General features: G+C 43.3%; 2 protein-coding genes across 3 annotated transcripts; one reads left to right on the top strand and one right to left on the bottom strand.

The window, feature by feature from the left end:
* Positions 1 to 5,834: 5,834 nt before the first annotated feature.
* Positions 5,835 to 12,959, bottom strand: spata18 (spermatogenesis associated 18). Its single transcript, XM_030372376.1, has 12 exons — positions 12,713 to 12,959; positions 11,958 to 12,063; positions 11,430 to 11,545; positions 11,047 to 11,165; positions 10,058 to 10,153; positions 9,794 to 9,928; positions 9,236 to 9,461; positions 8,793 to 8,951; positions 8,300 to 8,475; positions 7,915 to 8,038; positions 7,704 to 7,769; positions 5,835 to 7,181 (listed from the first exon to the last, which is right to left on the bottom strand). The coding sequence occupies exons 1-12, from the start codon at positions 12,797 to 12,799 to the stop codon at positions 7,125 to 7,127; spliced, it is 1,467 nt and encodes a 488-aa protein (XP_030228236.1). The 5' UTR covers positions 12,800 to 12,959; the 3' UTR covers positions 5,835 to 7,124.
* Positions 12,960 to 13,053: 94 nt separating this feature from the next.
* sgcb (sarcoglycan, beta (dystrophin-associated glycoprotein)) lies at positions 13,054 to 18,793 on the top strand. Of its 2 annotated transcripts, XM_030372378.1 has the most exons (7): positions 13,054 to 13,072; positions 13,853 to 13,900; positions 14,422 to 14,631; positions 14,912 to 15,097; positions 15,556 to 15,747; positions 16,704 to 16,835; positions 17,265 to 18,793. In XM_030372378.1, exons 2-7 carry the CDS (start codon positions 13,886 to 13,888, stop codon positions 17,457 to 17,459), a joined length of 930 nt encoding a protein of 309 aa, XP_030228238.1. In that variant the 5' UTR covers positions 13,054 to 13,072; positions 13,853 to 13,885; the 3' UTR covers positions 17,460 to 18,793. The 2 variants fall into 2 exon arrangements, with proteins under 2 accessions (XP_030228238.1, XP_030228239.1); XM_030372379.1 differs by lacking the exons at positions 13,054 to 13,072; positions 13,853 to 13,900 and adding an exon at positions 14,016 to 14,290.
* Positions 18,794 to 18,822: the final 29 nt, after the last annotated feature.

The raw sequence follows: 18,822 nt of genomic DNA, 5'->3' as shown, positions 1-18,822 counted from the left end.
ATTGTTATCGGTTCAGATACTAAGCCGTTATTGAGTTATTGAGCCTATGGCACCAACCCTAAATTCAAAACACATTTTCTAATTTCTACTAGTGTTTTTATTCATTTGTACACTATGTATATTACTCTATGGGCAGTATATTTCTCTTCATCATATCCTAATAATATACTGTTTCATTAGTTACATATATGAGTCCACATTGCGTTGTTGTGTCTGTAGTATAATTATATCACACAACCTACTAAAAACTCCTCTGACCGCTAAATGTATTTGACTTGGCACCTGATTCTGATTCATAATTACATTTTCACCCTTTTCTTTGTGTATTCACCGTTTATATTGATAACAAACACCTAGATTCCACAGTCCACATGCGTTTGTCATGCTGTTGTTATCGTCTGCATCAACCTTCTCCGGGCTGTGATTGGCTGACAGATGGCTCGTTTAACAGCCAGGTGGCTCGGCAGAACCAGTAAGTGAGTGACAGCATGTATAAACAAGTCTTCACAGCTCGGGTCACATGACACAGAGGACAGCTCCATCAGATAGAGCCGACGTCAGGGGTACAATCCTATCTATCTGCCCAATTATCATCCGTCATTCTTGGTGTGTGTGTGTGTGTGTGTGTGTGTGTGTGTGTGTGTGTGTGTGTGTGTGTGCGTGTGCGTGCGTGCTCGCGCGCGTGCGTGCGTGTGTGTGTCATTATACAGGAGGTTTTTCAGTATGAATTAGCAATAATGTTTGGAAATCAAGATTTGATGCTCCCATTTATTGTTTGACTGTTGAGTGTTTGTGTGTGTGGGTGTGTCAATTGATTGTTGAGTGTTTGTATGTGTGTGTGTGTGTCATATACCTTTTCAGCATAAATTGCACATAAATTGCACCCATGTCCTCCATGTCATCCATGACTTCTGTTTAATTGGTGAGTCATTGTGAGAACACCTACCTTAACATTTATTCTATAATTTTGTTCTGTATGCATTGTACAGAGAACAATTGAAGTGGAGGGAAAGACAAAAAAGAGGATGCTACATAAACTACAGCACTCGTAGACGGATAGGATGAATTGGGCTACCGCCCAGCTATTCATTGGAGTCTGTTTTTGATATAACAGAAACGCATTAGCACCATCTCGTGGAAAGAGATGGGATTGCAGTTGTAGCCAAAAGTAGAGAGTCTATGTCAATCCACTTGTCATACTGTGTCTGTCTGTCTCCCTGCATGTCTTCCTGTAGATCTAAGCCTTGCTTCTACCCTGACTACATTTAAATCAAGGTAACATGTTATATTTATGTTAAAATAACGTTAACATTCGTTTAAAACATGTTTTCATGTGTCTTTAATTGATTATTTTAAATTCAAATGTGAAATGTTTTTCATGCATATTTCTGAAATCCTGTTTTAGTTTTATTTTTGTCTGTGGAGCACATTCAGCCAGACCCGTGAAATATACTACATAAATAAACTTGACTTAACTTGACCTGTCTTTCTACCTGGGATTTCGTTCTGACCATTGACCATGACACTATCTGGTCAGTAGAATAGAGAAATATCAATACTTAATCTTCCTTTCCTGACAGACGGAAGAGACGCCATCTGGTTAGTCAGACAGCAGCCTCGAGCAGTGTCTGAACTTTCTGCCTTTGGCAGAAAAGCAGCATCATTAATAAAGTCTCTCTTATGCAAGCTATAATAAACATGTCCACTGTCAAGGCAGCCTACCGTAGAGCAATAAACTAGATGTGCTGTAGACCTGAATCGGCGTCTGGTGGTTTCAGGTTGAGTGAGAAATGGCCGAGCTCTAGTGGAAGTCAGATCGCCAGACACTTATCCACCAAGAAGCATTCACATTGAATACACTCCTCTTCCAAGTTCAAAAAATCGGTTTGTTATCCATGAAATATCATTCATTTTATTTGTCCTTCGATTTTGCCGTGTTTTATAATTTTCTCGTACTTTGCTCTTTAACTGTCTTTCTTCTTCTTGATCGTGTTTTGCTTCATTCATTATTTTTTACGTTCTTTCTAATTATATCTTTGCATTCTGTGTCAGATTCTTTCTCATTCTGACTCTCTCCATTTTTTATTGGTTGGGATGGTTTTCTCCTCTCGAATCGGCCGCTACGCAGGACCTAAGTGTGTGTGTGTTGGGGTGCATACGTGCACGTGTTTCTGTGAGAGCAGCACAGCGAGCGTCGTCTAGCACCAGTCTCTGTGGAGCCCTAACCGCGGTGACCCCACACCTGCATATGTACGCGGCGTCCTGCATAGCCAACTCATGAACCAGCAACTGTTTTTGTCGTTAAACAAATCGCCCAGATGTTCTTCTATTAACTGCTCCAGTGAGTATTCGGTGGTCCCCGGATCTAAAGCATCGCTTGAAGCTTGAAGCCTGAGACTTGATGCTGGATGATTGATGCCTGAGGCTTGATGCTTGATGCTTGATGCTTGATACTTGATACTTGATGCTTGATGCTTGATGCTTGATGCTTGATGTTTAAAGCTTGATGCTCGATTCTCGATGCTCACTGCTCGATGCTTGAAACTTGATGATTGAGGCTTGAGGCCTAATGCTTGATTCTGCACAAAATGCAGATTCAATTATCAGCCTTTGAATGACAGAACAGGTATTATTTCTATGGAATTCAAACACAAAACTATGTCTTTAAACTCGTCTGGACTATGGAGTTAGGAGGGAGAGGGAGAGGGAGAGGGAGAGGGAGAGAGAGAGGGGGGGGGGAGTATTTTGTCACTGGAGCTGAGATAATCTGCTTTCACTGCACTTTGGAAGCTTTCTCCCTCAGACCACCCAGCGGCCCAGCCAGGCCCCAGGAGGTAAGGCTCTTTGGGGCCCATGGTTCTCCGCTGTGCTAGAACAGCAAGATAACATGGAGTGGGAAGTTAAATTATCCAAAACTACTTACAATAAGTACACAAAGAGAAACAACAATCTGTACTTGATGTGTAATTTCCCTCCCTCTCTTCCTCTTCTGATTACTTCACGTTATGTTTTATTCCAAGATCTGTCTAAATCCTTCCTCCGTCCAGATGTGTTTTTAGGCTCCCACGGGCCACAGAGAGACATCCAGAGATATCCGGTATGGCTGGGACAGTTTCTCACAATATGGGGATGGGGCTCAACTACAATTGAGCTTTTTTTCATCATTGAGGAGAGGCATTTGTCCCGGGTGACTTACAGAGACAACTTTCACATACATTATACATCATCATCAAAGAGCTGGTAGGGGTCAGGGGATGGCCTACAGGTATACTGTGGACATTAGGGTTCGAACAAAGAACCTTTCAGCTGGGGTTTCAACCCAAACAGCGATGCTACATCGCAAACAGTGACGGTTCTCATCTGCACAGGGATGGTTCCACACTGAACACTCTCCTGTGTCCCTGTTTCCAATCGTCCTTGTTCATCATCCTTAATATGTATGAACCGTTGACCCATAACTGTGTCCTCATGAGCAGTGATTTACAGTCCAATACTCACCCCTCTCCTTTCCTCCTCCTCCTCCTTCACAAGGGAGGAAGAGGAGGATCAGGGGAAGGATGAAGGCCAGCCAGAGCCCAGTGCTCTGAGGAAGATGTGGAGACTGGAGAGGAAACGTGGCCATGTTCCAAGTGTTCTGATGACGTTCTGGGACCTGATCCTCTGTTAAAGATCTTAAAGGGGACATATTATACCACCAGGTGTGAGTGTGATTAGCCTTACAAGCCGTTTCGAATATCGGCCCCATATGACATCACTAGTGGGCGTGTCCACCTAGATCTGTGCTGGATAGATCAGTCTACCAGCCTACCCAGTGGACTGAAGTCAACGTTGCTCATCTATCCAGCACAGATCTAGGTGGACACGCCCACTAGTGATATCATGTGGGGCCGATTTTCGAAACGTCTTGTAAGGCTAATCACACTCACACCTGGTGGTATAATATGCCCCCTTTAAAATGTTCTCATACTGTATTGCAGGTGCGTCCAACGATAACAAGAACCTCTCCTCCAAACCCAATATCTTCACCTCTGTTGACAGTCTGCCATCAGTTCATCATTCAAAATCTATCTCTCTCTTTGTTTTTAAGTCTGCTTGAAGATGTAAAATGAGTAGGCCAGGTTATGATGCCAGCCATCAAGTCAAGTCAAATCAAGTCCATTGTATCTCTATAGCCCTTTATCAAAGCAACAGCCTCAAAGGGCTTCACAGGCCCTTATTATACTGCCCTGGCTAACCCTAAACCGTCTAAGGACAAGGAGGCCTTGAGAAGGAACCCAGAAGAGTGATGCCTACTTCAAGGGTTGGTTAAGAGCCAATAAATGACAGCATTCTTCAACAATCAAACACTTGGTGTTATAATTGTAGCTCACAGCTAGAAGTTCAGTTAACTCCTTGTGCTCGAAACTAATTTCATTTAGAGCTTTTTTTTCAGCCAACCGTGCGTGTGTGTGTGTGTGTGTGTGTGTGTGTGTGTGCGCCTGTGTGTTTTTGTGTGCATGCGTGCCTGTGTGTGTGTGTGTGTGTGTGTGTGTGTGTGTGTCTGTGTGTGTGTGTGTGTGTGTGTGTGTGTGCGCCTGTGTGTTTTTGTGTGCATGCTTGCCTGTGTGTGTGTGTGTGTGTGAGTGTGCGCGTGTGTGCTCGCATAATATTGGCAAGTGTTCTATAAAAGTGGAGAGATAAAAGTTGATGGCGCCCAGTGGATAGTTTGGTCGTCAAAATAAACAACCAAAGTGAATGTTTGTATCTCATAGGAACAGCAGAACCGGATATAGTTACGCAGTTTGGTTCCGTATGGAGTTGTCAGGAATGGACCCCGTCCTACTCCCTTGTGTGGTCAAATAGCAATGCGCTCCAGTCAAGTTGAACGAATCAAGTATAAATCATGTAGGCCTCATCTTTTAAGAGCCAAATGGTTTCACAGGCCGATGCAGAGTCTGACTTACTAGTGGATGCATCAGGACATTTATTGATTTTCCTAACGGGCGTGTTTTGAAATGATGATTATGGTTTCCCAATCTGTCAAATCAAAAGCCTATGAAGTAGCCTAGAGGCACACTCTTCACACATAATATTAGTTTGAGTTTTTTTTGTATATGAACGTCCAATCAACTGAAAATAAGCAAACGCTTTAACTGTACCGTCCATAATCGACGGTGATTAACAAACACAATACAACCTCATTAACAGAAGAATAGCTTTTAATCAAAGACGAAACGCTCGGGTTGGGGGCGTCGATACTGTGGTGTATAAGAGATTTAGCTTAGATCTTTTTTTTGCTGCTAATAGATCAAATAGGTTAAAAAGATTTTAATCTATACGGTTTGAACACAAAAAGAAGGTCATCGCCGCTTGATTGCTTTCATTAATTTTGGGTTTACTTTAATCAAGCTATGTGTATGTAAAGATCAGCGTAGGCCCAAGACAATGTGATTTTTTGCTTGGGGCTTACAAAGATCAGAGGCCTATCATGAGGCAAGAAAAAAGGGGGCCCAGTGGCCACTTGACAACACAGCCACAGTCGACAACAGCAAAATGTCGGAAAATAATTTACACATCATGTAAGATCCCCTCTCAGGGGGCCTAAGAAACCTCTCAGCCCCAGGGCCCAATGGCAGGTTAATGCGGGCCTGTGTACGTGAGGAGACGAATGCCTAATTTGCATTGAGGCGGTTTTGCTGTGTCACACACGCAGACGTGTTATGTGCTGCAACAGCACCCTCTTGTGCTGTGCTGACAGGTTCGCAGTGCAGACAGACGATGTGGAGCGAACTCAACATGCCAGCGTTCGAAATGGAAAAATATAACATAAAACGAAGGACTTATCAACGTAAAAGTGTGTTTTTAAAAAGTTTATTTCTCAAAAAAGACTTACAGCACAAGGCATACAAGGCACAGTGAACTATGCTGACCTTCGAAGTTGTTAAAATATGAATTATGTTAAAATGTTAATGACTATTAATGGCTATACAATTTGTTACCGTCAAGTTCGGCCTACGATTCAAAAAATGATCATGAATACAAATAATTCAAAGTACTTAATATCAAAGAAATTGACATAATATAAGTTATCAATCTCTATCAACTTCAGATTTAATCAACTAGAAAAATGTGAGGCCTATTTATGATTAACGATATCATTCAAATCCACAGCACCAAAACATGACGTTTCTGAGTCTTATTTTAAATACACTAATATAACGTTTTGAATATATTATCAGTCAAGTATTTCTACAAGTAAACCTACTTTACCCACCATAAAGTATACTGAGCACCGGTCGAAGGGAAGGAGGGAGATAGAGAGAGAGAACGTTTCGCCAGTTTCAATGATTCTTCAGACTAGAAAAGGGCTCATTTGCAGGTTGAAACATAATATTGTTATTCATATTAATTCGCAAACACCTCTATTAAACAATTAAGAAAATAATCAAACATCTAAAAGGATACAAACGATATATGTTGATAGATCATCTTTATATTGTAGCTGATTTGTATGGTAGGATGGAATAACCATGGCGGACGGTATAGAGGACTTGAAGAGCTTTGAGAATGTAACTTCCTTTGAATTGAATATTCAATCCTTTCTATAATTTTGATTGGATCGTCAAAGCTGTCAATGGGCATAGTGGAAGAACCTACCGCCTCCTAATGATAACTATCAAATAAGGTAGTAATTGAGGGGTCCCAAATGTTTTTCTTGATTGGTTGGATTTGGTTGACCCGCCCCCTAAGGACGGTGACACAATCACAAAACCTTTGTGTTTTCAAGGGATAACGTTAAGTTGTAATTTAGGTTTAGTTTACAGTACACCGTTTTTGCATTTAACATGCTTTGTTGTATATGGGGAAATCAACCGATAAATCAAAAACTTAATTCTCATGTCATGTTGCCTTTATTTAACATATTGCTGTATTCTACCATGTAAACTCTTCTGAAGTACTGATGTTGCGTACTTCGGAATAAACTTTTGACTTTGAGCACCAACCGATACAAATTCAATACAAATCCCATTAGAGCTCCATTATGTTGAAATCCAACTTGCTTTTACTTCTTGCATGCATCTTGTGCACGCTTGGGTGCATCTGGTGCATGTTCTTGTGCGTCTCTTGTGCGTCTTGTGCGTGGTCTACAGCCAACTAGCCGACAGGCGGCCCGGGGATTTGCTTCGGACGCTGTTAAAGGTCTGAAAAACAGAAAGAGACGGACAGACCATGATGAGAAAATATATATATTTTTCCCATTAAAATCCAACAAATACACCAAACCTGCACACCAATCAGCACTTACCCTTCGGGCCAGGGGAGACGAGGCATTTTGTGTGGCAGAGAGAATAGAGAGTGATAACATTCTCTTAACTTAATGTACAATATCATATATCACTAAAACAAAGCAGAGCGCTCAATCGCAAATCGTTGAGTCCTCCTCTCCACTCAGTAGCATGACGGACAACAAGGTCCTATACAATACACGATCTGATAATGCATGATTGTCTCTAGGATGTTCGATCACAGACCAAAAGGTACAGGGTTCAATCCCCAACTTCCACAGCCTGTAGGCATCCTTGCACGAGATGCCCTAACCCCTACCTTCTCCATATCGACGTGTAGCTGGATTCACTGGAAGTCTCTCTGGGTAAAAATTTCCAGTGCTAAATCATTGAAAACCTGGCGCTGGTCAGCGTGTATGGCCGTGCACAGGGACTAACCACTGCTCGTGACGGACTCAGGGAGCGGGAGCGCACCGGGCTGCTGCTGCGGCTTCGGCTCTTCCACTGCAGGAGCGTGTCACCATGGCAACATAAAAAAAAAACATAAAAAATAGTACACGTTGCAAAGTGAGGAGAAAGGGTGTGCGGTGGTATCTGGGTGGGTATCAGGGACATGGTCATGTAGAGCGAGGGGGTTGTCTGTGCGTACCAGAGCTCCTCTGTGGGTCACGGCCTCTCCCTTGATGAGGGCGATGTCCCCCTCCATCAAGGCGGGCCACACGTGATACAGCACCAGCGGCGCCGCAAACTCAGAGTCGTAGCTACGGCGATACCTGTTGTCACACGGGACAGAGGCGGGGGGGCACAGTGAACCAGTGTGTGTAGAAGGACCTGAGCCCAAAGTCTACATGGGTGTTTACATGATGTTAGGAAATCGGTTTACAATCGGGTTCTCTTTCCTGCATGTGAATGTACTGCATTCAACTCTCTTTCCCTTCGTAGCTGGGAACATTGACAGTATCAAGATCTTCATGACCATCCATCACTAATGTATCTATATCGGCGTCTGAGCTCAGATTGTAGATCAGATTTACTTGTTGTCATTGAAGAGCTCCCCATCACTGGAGAAGGCCAGGTCCAGGGGGGGGTCCAGGGTCTGCATGGCGAAGGCCACCCTGCAGGTCTCCCTGATCAGGCTGCTGACAAGGGCGAAGTCCACCTCCGGAGGGAAGGAGATCCGTGGGTTCACGTTCATGGCGTTGATCACGTCCTGGGGGGGGGGGGGGGGACAATAAACGAGGAAGATTGGGTCATTAATCACATCCTGGTAATGCTCATAGTAAAAAACTAATCAATAACCAAATAATTAATACATTGAAAATAGGGTTAGAAAAGACCTATAGTCATTGACATCGTGGGGGAAAATAAGCCAAAAAAAGAATGAACAAGGATTTAGATATTTATCAAATGAATGAACCACAAAAAATGTAAATTGCATCTTGGGAAACTGACACAATGGATGATAATAAAAATGATCTAAGATCTATGAAAAAAAAAAAAAACTCTATCTTTTTTTATCAGACGTACGTTGACACTGGCCTGGACATCGTACAGATCCATGTTGCGGACGATATAGTCCACGGCTGCATCCTCCAGGGTCTCTGGACCCATGTGAGACGAGGACAGGGTCTTCCTCACACGCAGCTTGAACTGTCTGTAGGCTAGCTTCGCCGTCTGGAAGGACCCCTGAGACGGCAATGGAAATATCCACAAAGTAACATTTATATTATTGTATATTTCATCGCTTGTTGTTCAGCGGCTAGGAGGTTCGACCCCAGCCGAGCTTGATCCTTGAGCAAAATATCCATCTCCCTACCTGCTCCTTCATGGCTTAGCAGACACTTTGGATGAAATCAACATGCTTACATGACACGTGTCTAAATAAAAGCCCCATCACATGTTGCAACGTGTCGTGTTGCGCATTTAACAATGTCTGAATAGTGGAGGCGATGGGGGATTTGAGCGGTTACCACGGCAGCGATGTATATTATCTTCTGGACCATGGTGAGGTCATCGACGTAGCGCCGCAGCAGGCTCTGGGCCTCCAGCCGCTCCACGGCATAGAGGTCGCTGAAGCGCGACAGCAGGCGGGCATGGCGGGAGGACTGGGTCAGTTGGGCGCGTGTGGGAGACTCAGACCTCAGGGGGCTGGAGGGCCGCCTGGGCAGCGGGCTGGACGAGCGGCTCCTGCTCAACCTGAGAGAGAGAGAGAGAGAGAGAGAGAAAGAGAGAGAGAGAGAGAGAGAGAGAGAGAGAGAGAGAGAGAGAGAGAGAGAGAGACAGAGAGAGAGAGAGAAAGAGAGAGAGAGAGAGAGAGAGAGAGAGAGAGAGAGACAGAGAGAGAGAGGAAGAGAGAGAGAGAGAGAGAGAGAGAGAGAGAGAGAGAGAGAGAGAGAGAGAGAGAGAGAGAGAGAGAGAGAGAGAGGTATCAGTATAGATAAGGATCTGATTGGATTGTCAAATGCACGTGTGCGTGTGTGTATGCGTGCACATATGTCTGTATGTGTTTTGTGAATGCTTGTGGCCACCTCTCCTGCAGCAGGCTCTTCTCTGAGGTGAGGTAGGAGACCTCCTCTCTCAGCAGGCGGACCTGTCTCTCGTACTCGTCCACAACCTCCACCTTCCTCCTGTAGACCTCCAGCTGTTCATGGGCCGCCCGCATGCTGAACCACACGGAAAAACACTGCTGGATATGAGGAGCTCTTAAAGGATTCCTATTTTAACCACCGGTTGTCATATTGATTAGCCTTAACAAAGTGAACACATGGTTGTCTATACTACTCTAAACATACTCTGCCCTCAGCTGCAGGATCTCATCCTCTGTGGCCAATAGAGTGGTGGCTGACTTGTCCTTGGTGTTGTCCAGCTCCAGCTGCACGTCAGCCAGCCTGAACACAGGGACCATATCAAGGTGAACGTGGGGACGGCTTTAGGGCCCCACAGGGCCCTTCATTGATCAAACACACGCAGAAAAGCTACAATCCATCCAATCACCCGTGATTACATCGCAGCTATTGCTATGAATAGGGATGCTGGAGTTACCAGGATTTCTCTTGGAGGTTTAATAAAGGACAAATCCGGTGTAAAATGGATCTGGGATATGTTTGATATGATAACGAGTTGGAACGCTCGTTTGGGAGCAAAAAAGCCTGTATAGACGCATCCTTAAGTTGGCTGTTTTTAGCTGATTCTACCAAAACGCTATAAACTTGGAACGATAGGGGCAGGTGTTATGGTAAAAACTAAATCGCTTTTTTAAACCACTTAAAAGGCTAAAAGTAGCCTGACACTTCTTTGGTAGTATAATAAGGGTCTTAACATATAAAACAAGGCATTGATAACTTTGTAAGTGTACTGATTGTTAATTAAAAAGGACTTTTAATTTTACCAAAGAAGTGTCGGGCTACTTTTAGCCTTTTAAGTGGTTTAAAATAGCGATTTAGTTTTTACCATAACACCTGCCCCTATCGTTGCAAGTTTATAGCATTTTGATAGAATCGGCTAAAAACAGCCAACTGAAGAATGCGTCTTTATGTGTTTTTTGTGCTCCAAAACGAACGTTCCAACTCGTTATCATACAAAACATATCCCAAATCCATTTACGATCGGAATCTTAATAAAGTGTTATTTTGTCCTTATTACGTACGGACATTATATTTGAACCTCAATGATTATTCAGGAGCATATTCATAAAGCCACCATAAAGGACCATGCAGGAGTGGTCAATCTGTGTGATTAGGAGCACTTCATACGAGTTACTGGGTAGGCAGACCAGACTCACTCTGACTTGACGGAGTCCAGCTGCAGGCGGGTGGAGCACAGCTGGGTCTCCATCTTCTGCATGTTGTTGTCATGGGACATGGAGAGCTCCCTGATCTTCTTCTCCTTCAGGGCAGAGTCCTTATACATACACACACACGCATGCATGCAAGCACACACACACACACACACACACACACACACACACACACACACACACACACACACACACACACACACACACACACACACACACACACATAGATTCAACCATTTATACCATGGGGACTCTAAACATTTAAGCCAGCTCAAACTGTCATTACTCTAAACATAATAATTAATATTAAGAATTCTGTAATAATAATACCAATAATAGTGTCATGGATGCTGATTGCCTGAGGTCACCTGCATGAGCTGCAGGCTGGTGTCGTCGCTGACGGCGGGCCGAGCCATGGAGAAGCATGTCCCCAGCCATGGGAGGAGGCGTGTTTTAAGAGTGTCCACGCCCGCATAGTGACCCCCTGGAACACAGAGACAATTGTTAGAGACTGCGGACGCTTGTTCATATGATGGAATTCAATGGTACAGTGCTGAGGTTGTGTACAGGTGGGTGCACAGGTGTTATCCAGGCCCCTATGTTAACCCCCTATTTTTTACTATTTACTCTTCAGTCATTTAGAAACATGTCCTTAAGGAGCTAGTAGGGGTTTTGAATGGTGGTGCCTACAGGAAGGTAGGACATTGGGGTTTGTGTACGAAACCCAGAACCTTTTGACATACACCCCTCACCAAATGAACTATTACTTATTATCTAATATATTTTTCTTCTAGAAAAAACTTCCTTTTGGGATAATTATTATTATAAGATGGACTTTATTAATCCCAGATGGGATATAAGGGATGGGAAGGATGGGGAATGAGGATAATATTTACCTTCTGCAGCAGCAAAGTTGAGGATGGTGAAGAGTTGTCCCTGGATCTTAGCGGTGAGCTCAATCAACTCACAGCAGCGGTTCAGGTTCTGGTCACAGGAAATCACCTGAGCGGAGGAATAAAGGCAGCACATAAGTAGCATGTTTGTTAACGTCTAGTTTATGTTTTGAATTCGCTCTGAAACATATTGCATGCAATAAGAAGGGATAATTTTGCTTTTTTGTTTTATTATATATAAATATTATATGTATATAAATATTCTGATTATAATGTGTAAAAAAAGATATACATTTTAAAAGTGCAACACAATTCTACAGGTAGTGGGCTAGACTCCACGATATTTTTGCAGGAACTGATTTGCAGGAAGAGGGGCCACCGGTAACCATAGGACCCATGCTACGGTGGTTGCCATGGGGTCCATAGCAACCAAACTTTGCAGCGCAAATCAATGCAATCAAGTGCTTTACTGTGCCTTCGAAAAGTGCAGTTTTAAATGTTTCTGAATTCCATATGTTGGAATAGCAACCTGTATTATTATTAAGTTACAAAATTGAAGAACATTTAGTATGCAGCCTTCAAATAGTCAGCCTAAATTCAAAGAGACTTAACTGAGAAAAAAGTACATTTCACTTTCACATGGTGGTTGGAGCTATATTCGAGAGTGCCAAAATGTGTCGGCTTTCAGGTGCCCGTGTCCAGCCGCGATGAAGTGGCTTGGTCAGATTTAGGTCAGTGGTTACTTATTCATGACTTACATGGTAGTCCCTGAACCAGCTCTCAAGTTTTTCCTGTAAAACACCATAGGCAGATATGTTCACAAGTCTCCTCAGAGTATCGGCCATGTCCTCTCCTCCAGTGGTCCTGCGATGCCCAAAGACGAGGCTAAAAGACAACGGGTCGCTTTAACCTGAAACGGGACCGCCCGGGTCCTGGGCGCGCTTGGTTTTGATACTCTAGAGTTCGTATTATTCTTCGTTCGGTCACCTCTAAGCACCGCCTCGACTATAGCAACGCCGTCGAAATGGAACTGACAACAGGGCGCATCGGTGTCTGGTGTTTGAATGTCGACAACACAACAGAATCCACCTGCTCTGTGCAGACACTCCACGACAACTGTATGTAATGCCATACGGTCAAACGACACCGCAAAGGATCATTGCACAGGATCAGCGTATACAGGTTTCGTTGGTTTCCGGCGATAGAGCCAGGAATTGAATTAAAAGACAGATTTCGTGTTTCAAACAATGTATATGTGTGTGTATTTTTTTGCATTTTTTTAAAACAATCAAGAAAATGTAACTTATCATGAAGTGACCGTTTTTTTATTTCGATTTTGTGTTTCCATGTGTGCGTATGCAGCCAAGTAATGCATCTAAAATGTAATAGGATATTACATCCTATTACATCATATTATTGCCTATTGCATGGTTGTCTTATTGTAGCCTACTTAAATGACAATATATATCAGAGAATGTAATAACTTTAGTATATAGTTATAACGTATTCGACAATTAATCGATTAAACGTGCAATGTAAATGTGTGTTAAGCGCGTGTGTGTGAGTGTTATGTGCGTTAAGTGTTTGTGTGCGGTCTACACGCCCCTCCTTCGGTTAATATGGAAAATATGAATGGGCATGCATGTTTACCTATTTTGGGACCTCTCTGTCTGCCCTGCTATTGGCTGGCTAGATCCAGAATGAACCATCATTTGTAAACATTCATAGTGTTACCTCAAGAATCCATAATATAAGAGGATACTTTTTCAATAAAACATCCCAATAATTAATATCCTATATATATGTATATATTTAACCTAATTTCTCTCGACATTTATTCGATTAACTGTATTTTGGTTAATTATACAAGTGGTTTCGTCCACTTTTCTTCTCCCAAGTTGTCCGCCGCCAGCGTCAGGGGGAGGGTCAAGATGGCGTCTGAACAGGTCTGTATTAATATACATTTTTACTCCTGTCATTGTCCTTTTAATCGTTGTATCGGAAGCTAGTGTGTTGCATTTTGTAATGTCAACATGGCGAATCGTGGTATTTCAGCCGGCATCGTCCGCTTGTTTTTGAAGCCCATACGTTGTCTGCAGTCTTTTAAAACACACATTAAGTGTAATGGAAAATCGGTAGATTATTATCTGTAGCGTTATCTGGATGTGTAATTTGAAGGGGAATTGCAAGTGAAATTAGTACGTTGATATGTGAATGTCTGTAAACGGTTCGTTTATTTTTAGTTCTTGCCTCAGCCATACAGACGCTGTCATGAAGCGCCACGCATTCCTTAGCCGGGCTAAACACAGACAAGCGAATAAAAAACACCAACACAAGTAATACGCTTAGTTCTCCTATCACGCGACCAGCCATTGAATATGGGTCATCAAACCCATATCCATGTTATATTTAGGGTGTCATCTCGGCTCTGAGCTAAGGTTTGTTCTTTGCTCCATGTATTTTATAGGAGAGTTCCAACGGCCCAGTGAAGAAGTCCATGCGGGAGAAGGCGGTGGAGAGACGTAATGTCAACAAGGAGCACAACAGCAACTTCAAGGCGGGCTATGTCCCCATTGAGGAGGAGCGGCTCCACAAGACGGGACTGAGAGGACGCAAGGGGAACATGGCGGTCTGCATTATCGTTCTCCTCTTCCTCCTCGCCCTCATCAACCTCATTGTGAGCACAGTTATCCCTCGTTACTGATTGCAGCTTCACAATTTATGAGTGAAGACAATTTACTTCAGTAATTCCGCCACAAGATAAGTTTTATCCGAAGCGACTTACAGTGAATTCAGAAGGGATGTCATAAGGAGAAGGTAGGGGTTAAGACATGTTGCTCAATGATGCCTACAGGTCAGGCTGTTGTCCTTGGGAATTGAACCCAGAATCTTTTGCTTGGAATAGAACATCCTTCTTGTAGAGGTGATATGTATCGTTATCTCTGTCGTTCTCTTAGATCACGCTGGTAATTTGGACGGTGATTCGGATTGGTCCGAACGGCTGTGAAAGCATGGAGTTCCACGAGAGTGGGCTTCTGCGCTTCAAGCAGAAGGCAGACATGGGAACCGTTTTCCCCCTGCACAAGAGCACCGTGGGTGGGCGCAAGGACCAGGATCTGGTGCTCACCGGCAACAACAACCCGGTGGGTAGAGATAGAATACTCTCATTGATTTGCCATTTCAATTGATGACACATCACTCCTCTCTTAATTAAATTTATTGTTGGCAAATATCCTCCACGTACTGGTATGGTGCTTTAACCTGGGCTGCCAGACCTCTGATAAATACCGTCAATCTCTACAATTATTTGAGTTATTTAAAATATAATTTTATTCAGAAGACATTCATCAAAAATTGTCACCTAGTCTGCTCACATCCTGCAGTGCAGTTTTTTGTGGTTATGGGGCCAAGTTCGACCTGGTGTAAAAAAAAAAGCCTTAACATGTCCATGAAGTAATCGCACTATTTGACAATCAAGTCCTGAATGATTAAATCGACTCCCCTCTCCCCCTGACCCACCCTCTTTAAACTCCCAGTGTCTTCTACAACTGTACATGGTAAAGCGTGTCCGTCTCTGTCCTGGTGTCCGGCTGTGTCGCAGGTGGTGTTCCAACAGGGCACCACCAAGCTGAGCGTGGAGGAGGACAAGACATCGGTGGTCAGTGACGTGGGGATCTCTTTCACGGACCCCCGCACCCAGACCACCTTCTTCAGCACTGACTTCGAGAACCACGAGTTTCACCTGCCCAAGGGCGTCAAGGTGCTGCGTGTGAAGAAAGCCTCCACAGAACGGGTACGTACCAGGTGGATGTGAATGTTTCAATGTTAATTTGGAAAGATTGTTTACCGTGTGCTTTAGTAACATGATGTGGAGCCGTACTGTTGGTTTGGTTCCAGTTGCTCCAACCTGGGCTAACAGACCCCTGACATCACCCTGCCCTCTACTTAGTGCTACTGTTACTACCTACACAGCCACTGCTCTCTTGGGCAGGCCTCTTGATAATTTGTTATCTAAATTAGACTTCCCAAAGGTCAAATTAAAAATTTTAAAAAACATTAGCAACCTCCTCCTGTTGATCAGCCCAATAAGGCTTGGCCGATAAAACTCACCCTGTGTCATTCCTATCGCCACAAACAGACACAGATCTTCCATGAACGATGGCAAGAGAGAGAGCATTCCATAATCAACAAGAAGAATCTGAACATTGTATCATTCAGTACAAAACTGTTATAACTTTAAATCATGTCAAAAAACTTTAAATCATGACAACATGAATGGAATTGGTAAGATATGGGTGTGTAACCTTATCGGAATGCATGTGTGTGTAGGGGGTGATTGAATGGAGCAGGAAAGGCCATGACAACAGATGATGTAATCATCACTATCTTCTCCCTGGGAAAGGCACGGCCAATGTCCTCCACATAAAAGACAACCATTTCCATGCCCATATTTGTCAAAGGCGTATTATGTCATTGAAGAGCTGCATGAACTCAGACAAATGGTAAAAACTGGTGGAAGTCACATCCCTGGGTAAACATAAGACTTACACATGGAGTGATTTGAGTGGTGGTTTTATGAAAGTCCGGATAGTGCAGTTGTTATGGTGTCCTAAAACAAGAGGCCTCAAACCCTGCTCCTTCATGACCTGTATTTAGTTGTAAAAAGAACTCGGATGCTTTGGATAAGTGACTTAACGGTATATGATGTTTGGTGAAGCTCAAATGACTGATGAATTCTTGTGTGTTCAGATCACCAGCAACGCCTCGTCGGATCTGAACATCAAGAGCGAGGGCAAGGCCATCGTCCGCGGCAACGAGGGCGTCCACATCATGGGTCGCACCGTGGAGTTCAAAAGCGGGGGAAACATCGAGCTCCGAGCTGTAAGCGTTACTTTGGCCACAGGAGTATAACATTTTCTCCTATCGTATAGGCGTTACATGTTGCGTTCATAATGTTTGACGTAACTGTAAGCAGTGCTCCGTCCTATTATATTTTCTGAATTATCTCAGTTATTGGTTTAATGGGATGTAGAGACACGCAGGGGATGTGTGTGAAACCCGGGTATATTCAGCATAACTGTAACTATAACTTAAAACAGTTTTCCAATGTTATCATATTGTGTATAGTATATGTTTATTTCTTTTCTTTATATCACAATATCTGAGTTTTATAGACATATCATCATTTTATATAATCATCCAATTGTATGTTGAATGAATGACCATGAATATCGGGGGACTGCTGGATATAGTTTGGCACCCCCTGCTGGCAAAGTTCTAACAATGCGTCTTCCCTCTCTGCTCCCCCAGGAGAACAGCATCGTGCTGAACGGCTCCCTGATGTTCAACACCTCGCGCATCCCCCACTCTGCGGGTGACGTCTTCTTCGACGAGGGCATGGAGCGCTACAAGCTGTGCATGTGTGCAGACGGCACCCTGTTCCGCCTCCAGGTCAAATACTCCAACATGGGCTGCCAGACCTCCGACAACCCCTGCGGCCACTAGGCAAAAACCAATCACTACCGTCGTCGGGTTAGAAAACCCACTTTTAAGAACGGCCCGATGAGTTTAATTCCACCAAAAAAGGTTCACTAATTTGCCGTACTGCTGTATGACAAACGACCCATTAGAACCCGCCCACTGAACCGTCCAATAAGAACCACCTTACTAAGTCCCGTCCAGTAAGAACTGCTCAATAAGACCTGCCCACTAGGAACAGCCCATTACGAACCAGCCCGAGAAGTGAAATCCAATAAGAACTATCCTACCACGGAGTACCGCTGTACTATGAACTGCCCATTAATGCTCGCTCTGCTGAGGACTGTCCATTAAGAACTGGTGTTCCACAGAAGCTGTGGTACGCTCCGAACCTCATCACCAAGTTCCGTCCGACCACACCAGCCCAGAAAGGTCCCGCCCGTTGAAAAACATTTCACCCCCAAACTGAAACTGGTCTGTGGCCTCCTCAAGATGCCGGTGCGGTTTCACCCCCGCCCCCTTCGGTAATTTGCTGCTTACTTGCCACATAGGGATGTTTCATTAGCCAAAGGTATATGTTGAAGTACTGCAGTGTTTCTGTACCTACTGACTGACCCTTGCATGGCATTGTAGTGAATGAAGTTTACACATCTTATTATCTTCATATAAGCTTTACATTTGCCTTTCATTTACAAGCTACAAGGTTGGTTTGCTTGTTTGTTATATGGCAATCCATTTTCTGTTTTTGTTTTGTACTCTATTTAAAATCATACTGAGAGTGTGGCACACTATAAAACTCAATTTCACTTTAGCTTCTGAAAGGAGACAACGTTTTTGAACAGTATTATAAGCCATCCAGTATTACTAATTTCTTAATGCATAATTTCTACATCGAGTGTAGATTTCTGTATGTGCCAAAAGAAGGGACAGCATTGCGATGTATGTGAAGTGTTTTAGAACATGTTTAACTGTGTTATTGCATTGCTTTTAAAGTGCACGGTTTTTGCATTGCAACAGCTAAATTAAAGTGTCTTTAATTTTTGGCGTTCATGAAGTTGAGATATTTTGTTGTCGGTTGGTTTGAAGTTTATGTAACAGAGTGAACTGAGTGCAATAATATAGCCCTGTTGTTTCAGCGCTAAAAGTAATGTTTGATTTGTATTTCTGTGTTTTGTCTATTTCATAACACTGCTGTTTTTTTGTTTGGAAAGTGTGAATTTTTTCACCGCAGGAATGAAAATGAATACATTAAACTTGCACTGTTTAATAACTTAATCCAATCTACATAAATTAAGGGTTGTGGAGGAAAAACAGAGAAATGGCATTCTTGAACAAAATGGCTGCAATTTAACAGTTTGAGGTAATGCAGGTATAAAAACAAACATGGAAA

The sequence above is a fragment of the Gadus morhua genome, chromosome 12 (assembly GCF_902167405.1).
Source record: "Gadus morhua chromosome 12, gadMor3.0, whole genome shotgun sequence".
Classification (NCBI taxonomy): Eukaryota; Metazoa; Chordata; class Actinopteri; order Gadiformes; family Gadidae; genus Gadus; species Gadus morhua.
This window is presented reverse-complemented; position numbering and strand designations above follow the sequence as displayed.

Bases quoted from the DNA above. Each gene is read 5' to 3' on its own strand.
- sgcb (XM_030372378.1), top strand. The intron at 14,632-14,911 runs GTGAGCACAGTT...TCGTTCTCTTAG, and splicing joins TCGCCCTCATCAACCTCATT to ATCACGCTGGTAATTTGGAC. The intron at 15,748-16,703 runs GTACGTACCAGG...TTGTGTGTTCAG, and splicing joins AGAAAGCCTCCACAGAACGG to ATCACCAGCAACGCCTCGTC.
- spata18 (XM_030372376.1), bottom strand. From the start codon at position 12,799: ATGGCCGATACTCTGAGGAGACTTGTGAACATATCTGCCTATGGTGTT. The intron at 10,154-11,046 runs GTGAGTCTGGTC...CCCTGTGTTCAG, and splicing joins CTGGACTCCGTCAAGTCAGA to GCTGGCTGACGTGCAGCTGG. The intron at 8,476-8,792 runs GTACGTCTGATA...CCCCCCCCCCAG, and splicing joins ATGTCCAGGCCAGTGTCAAC to GACGTGATCAACGCCATGAA.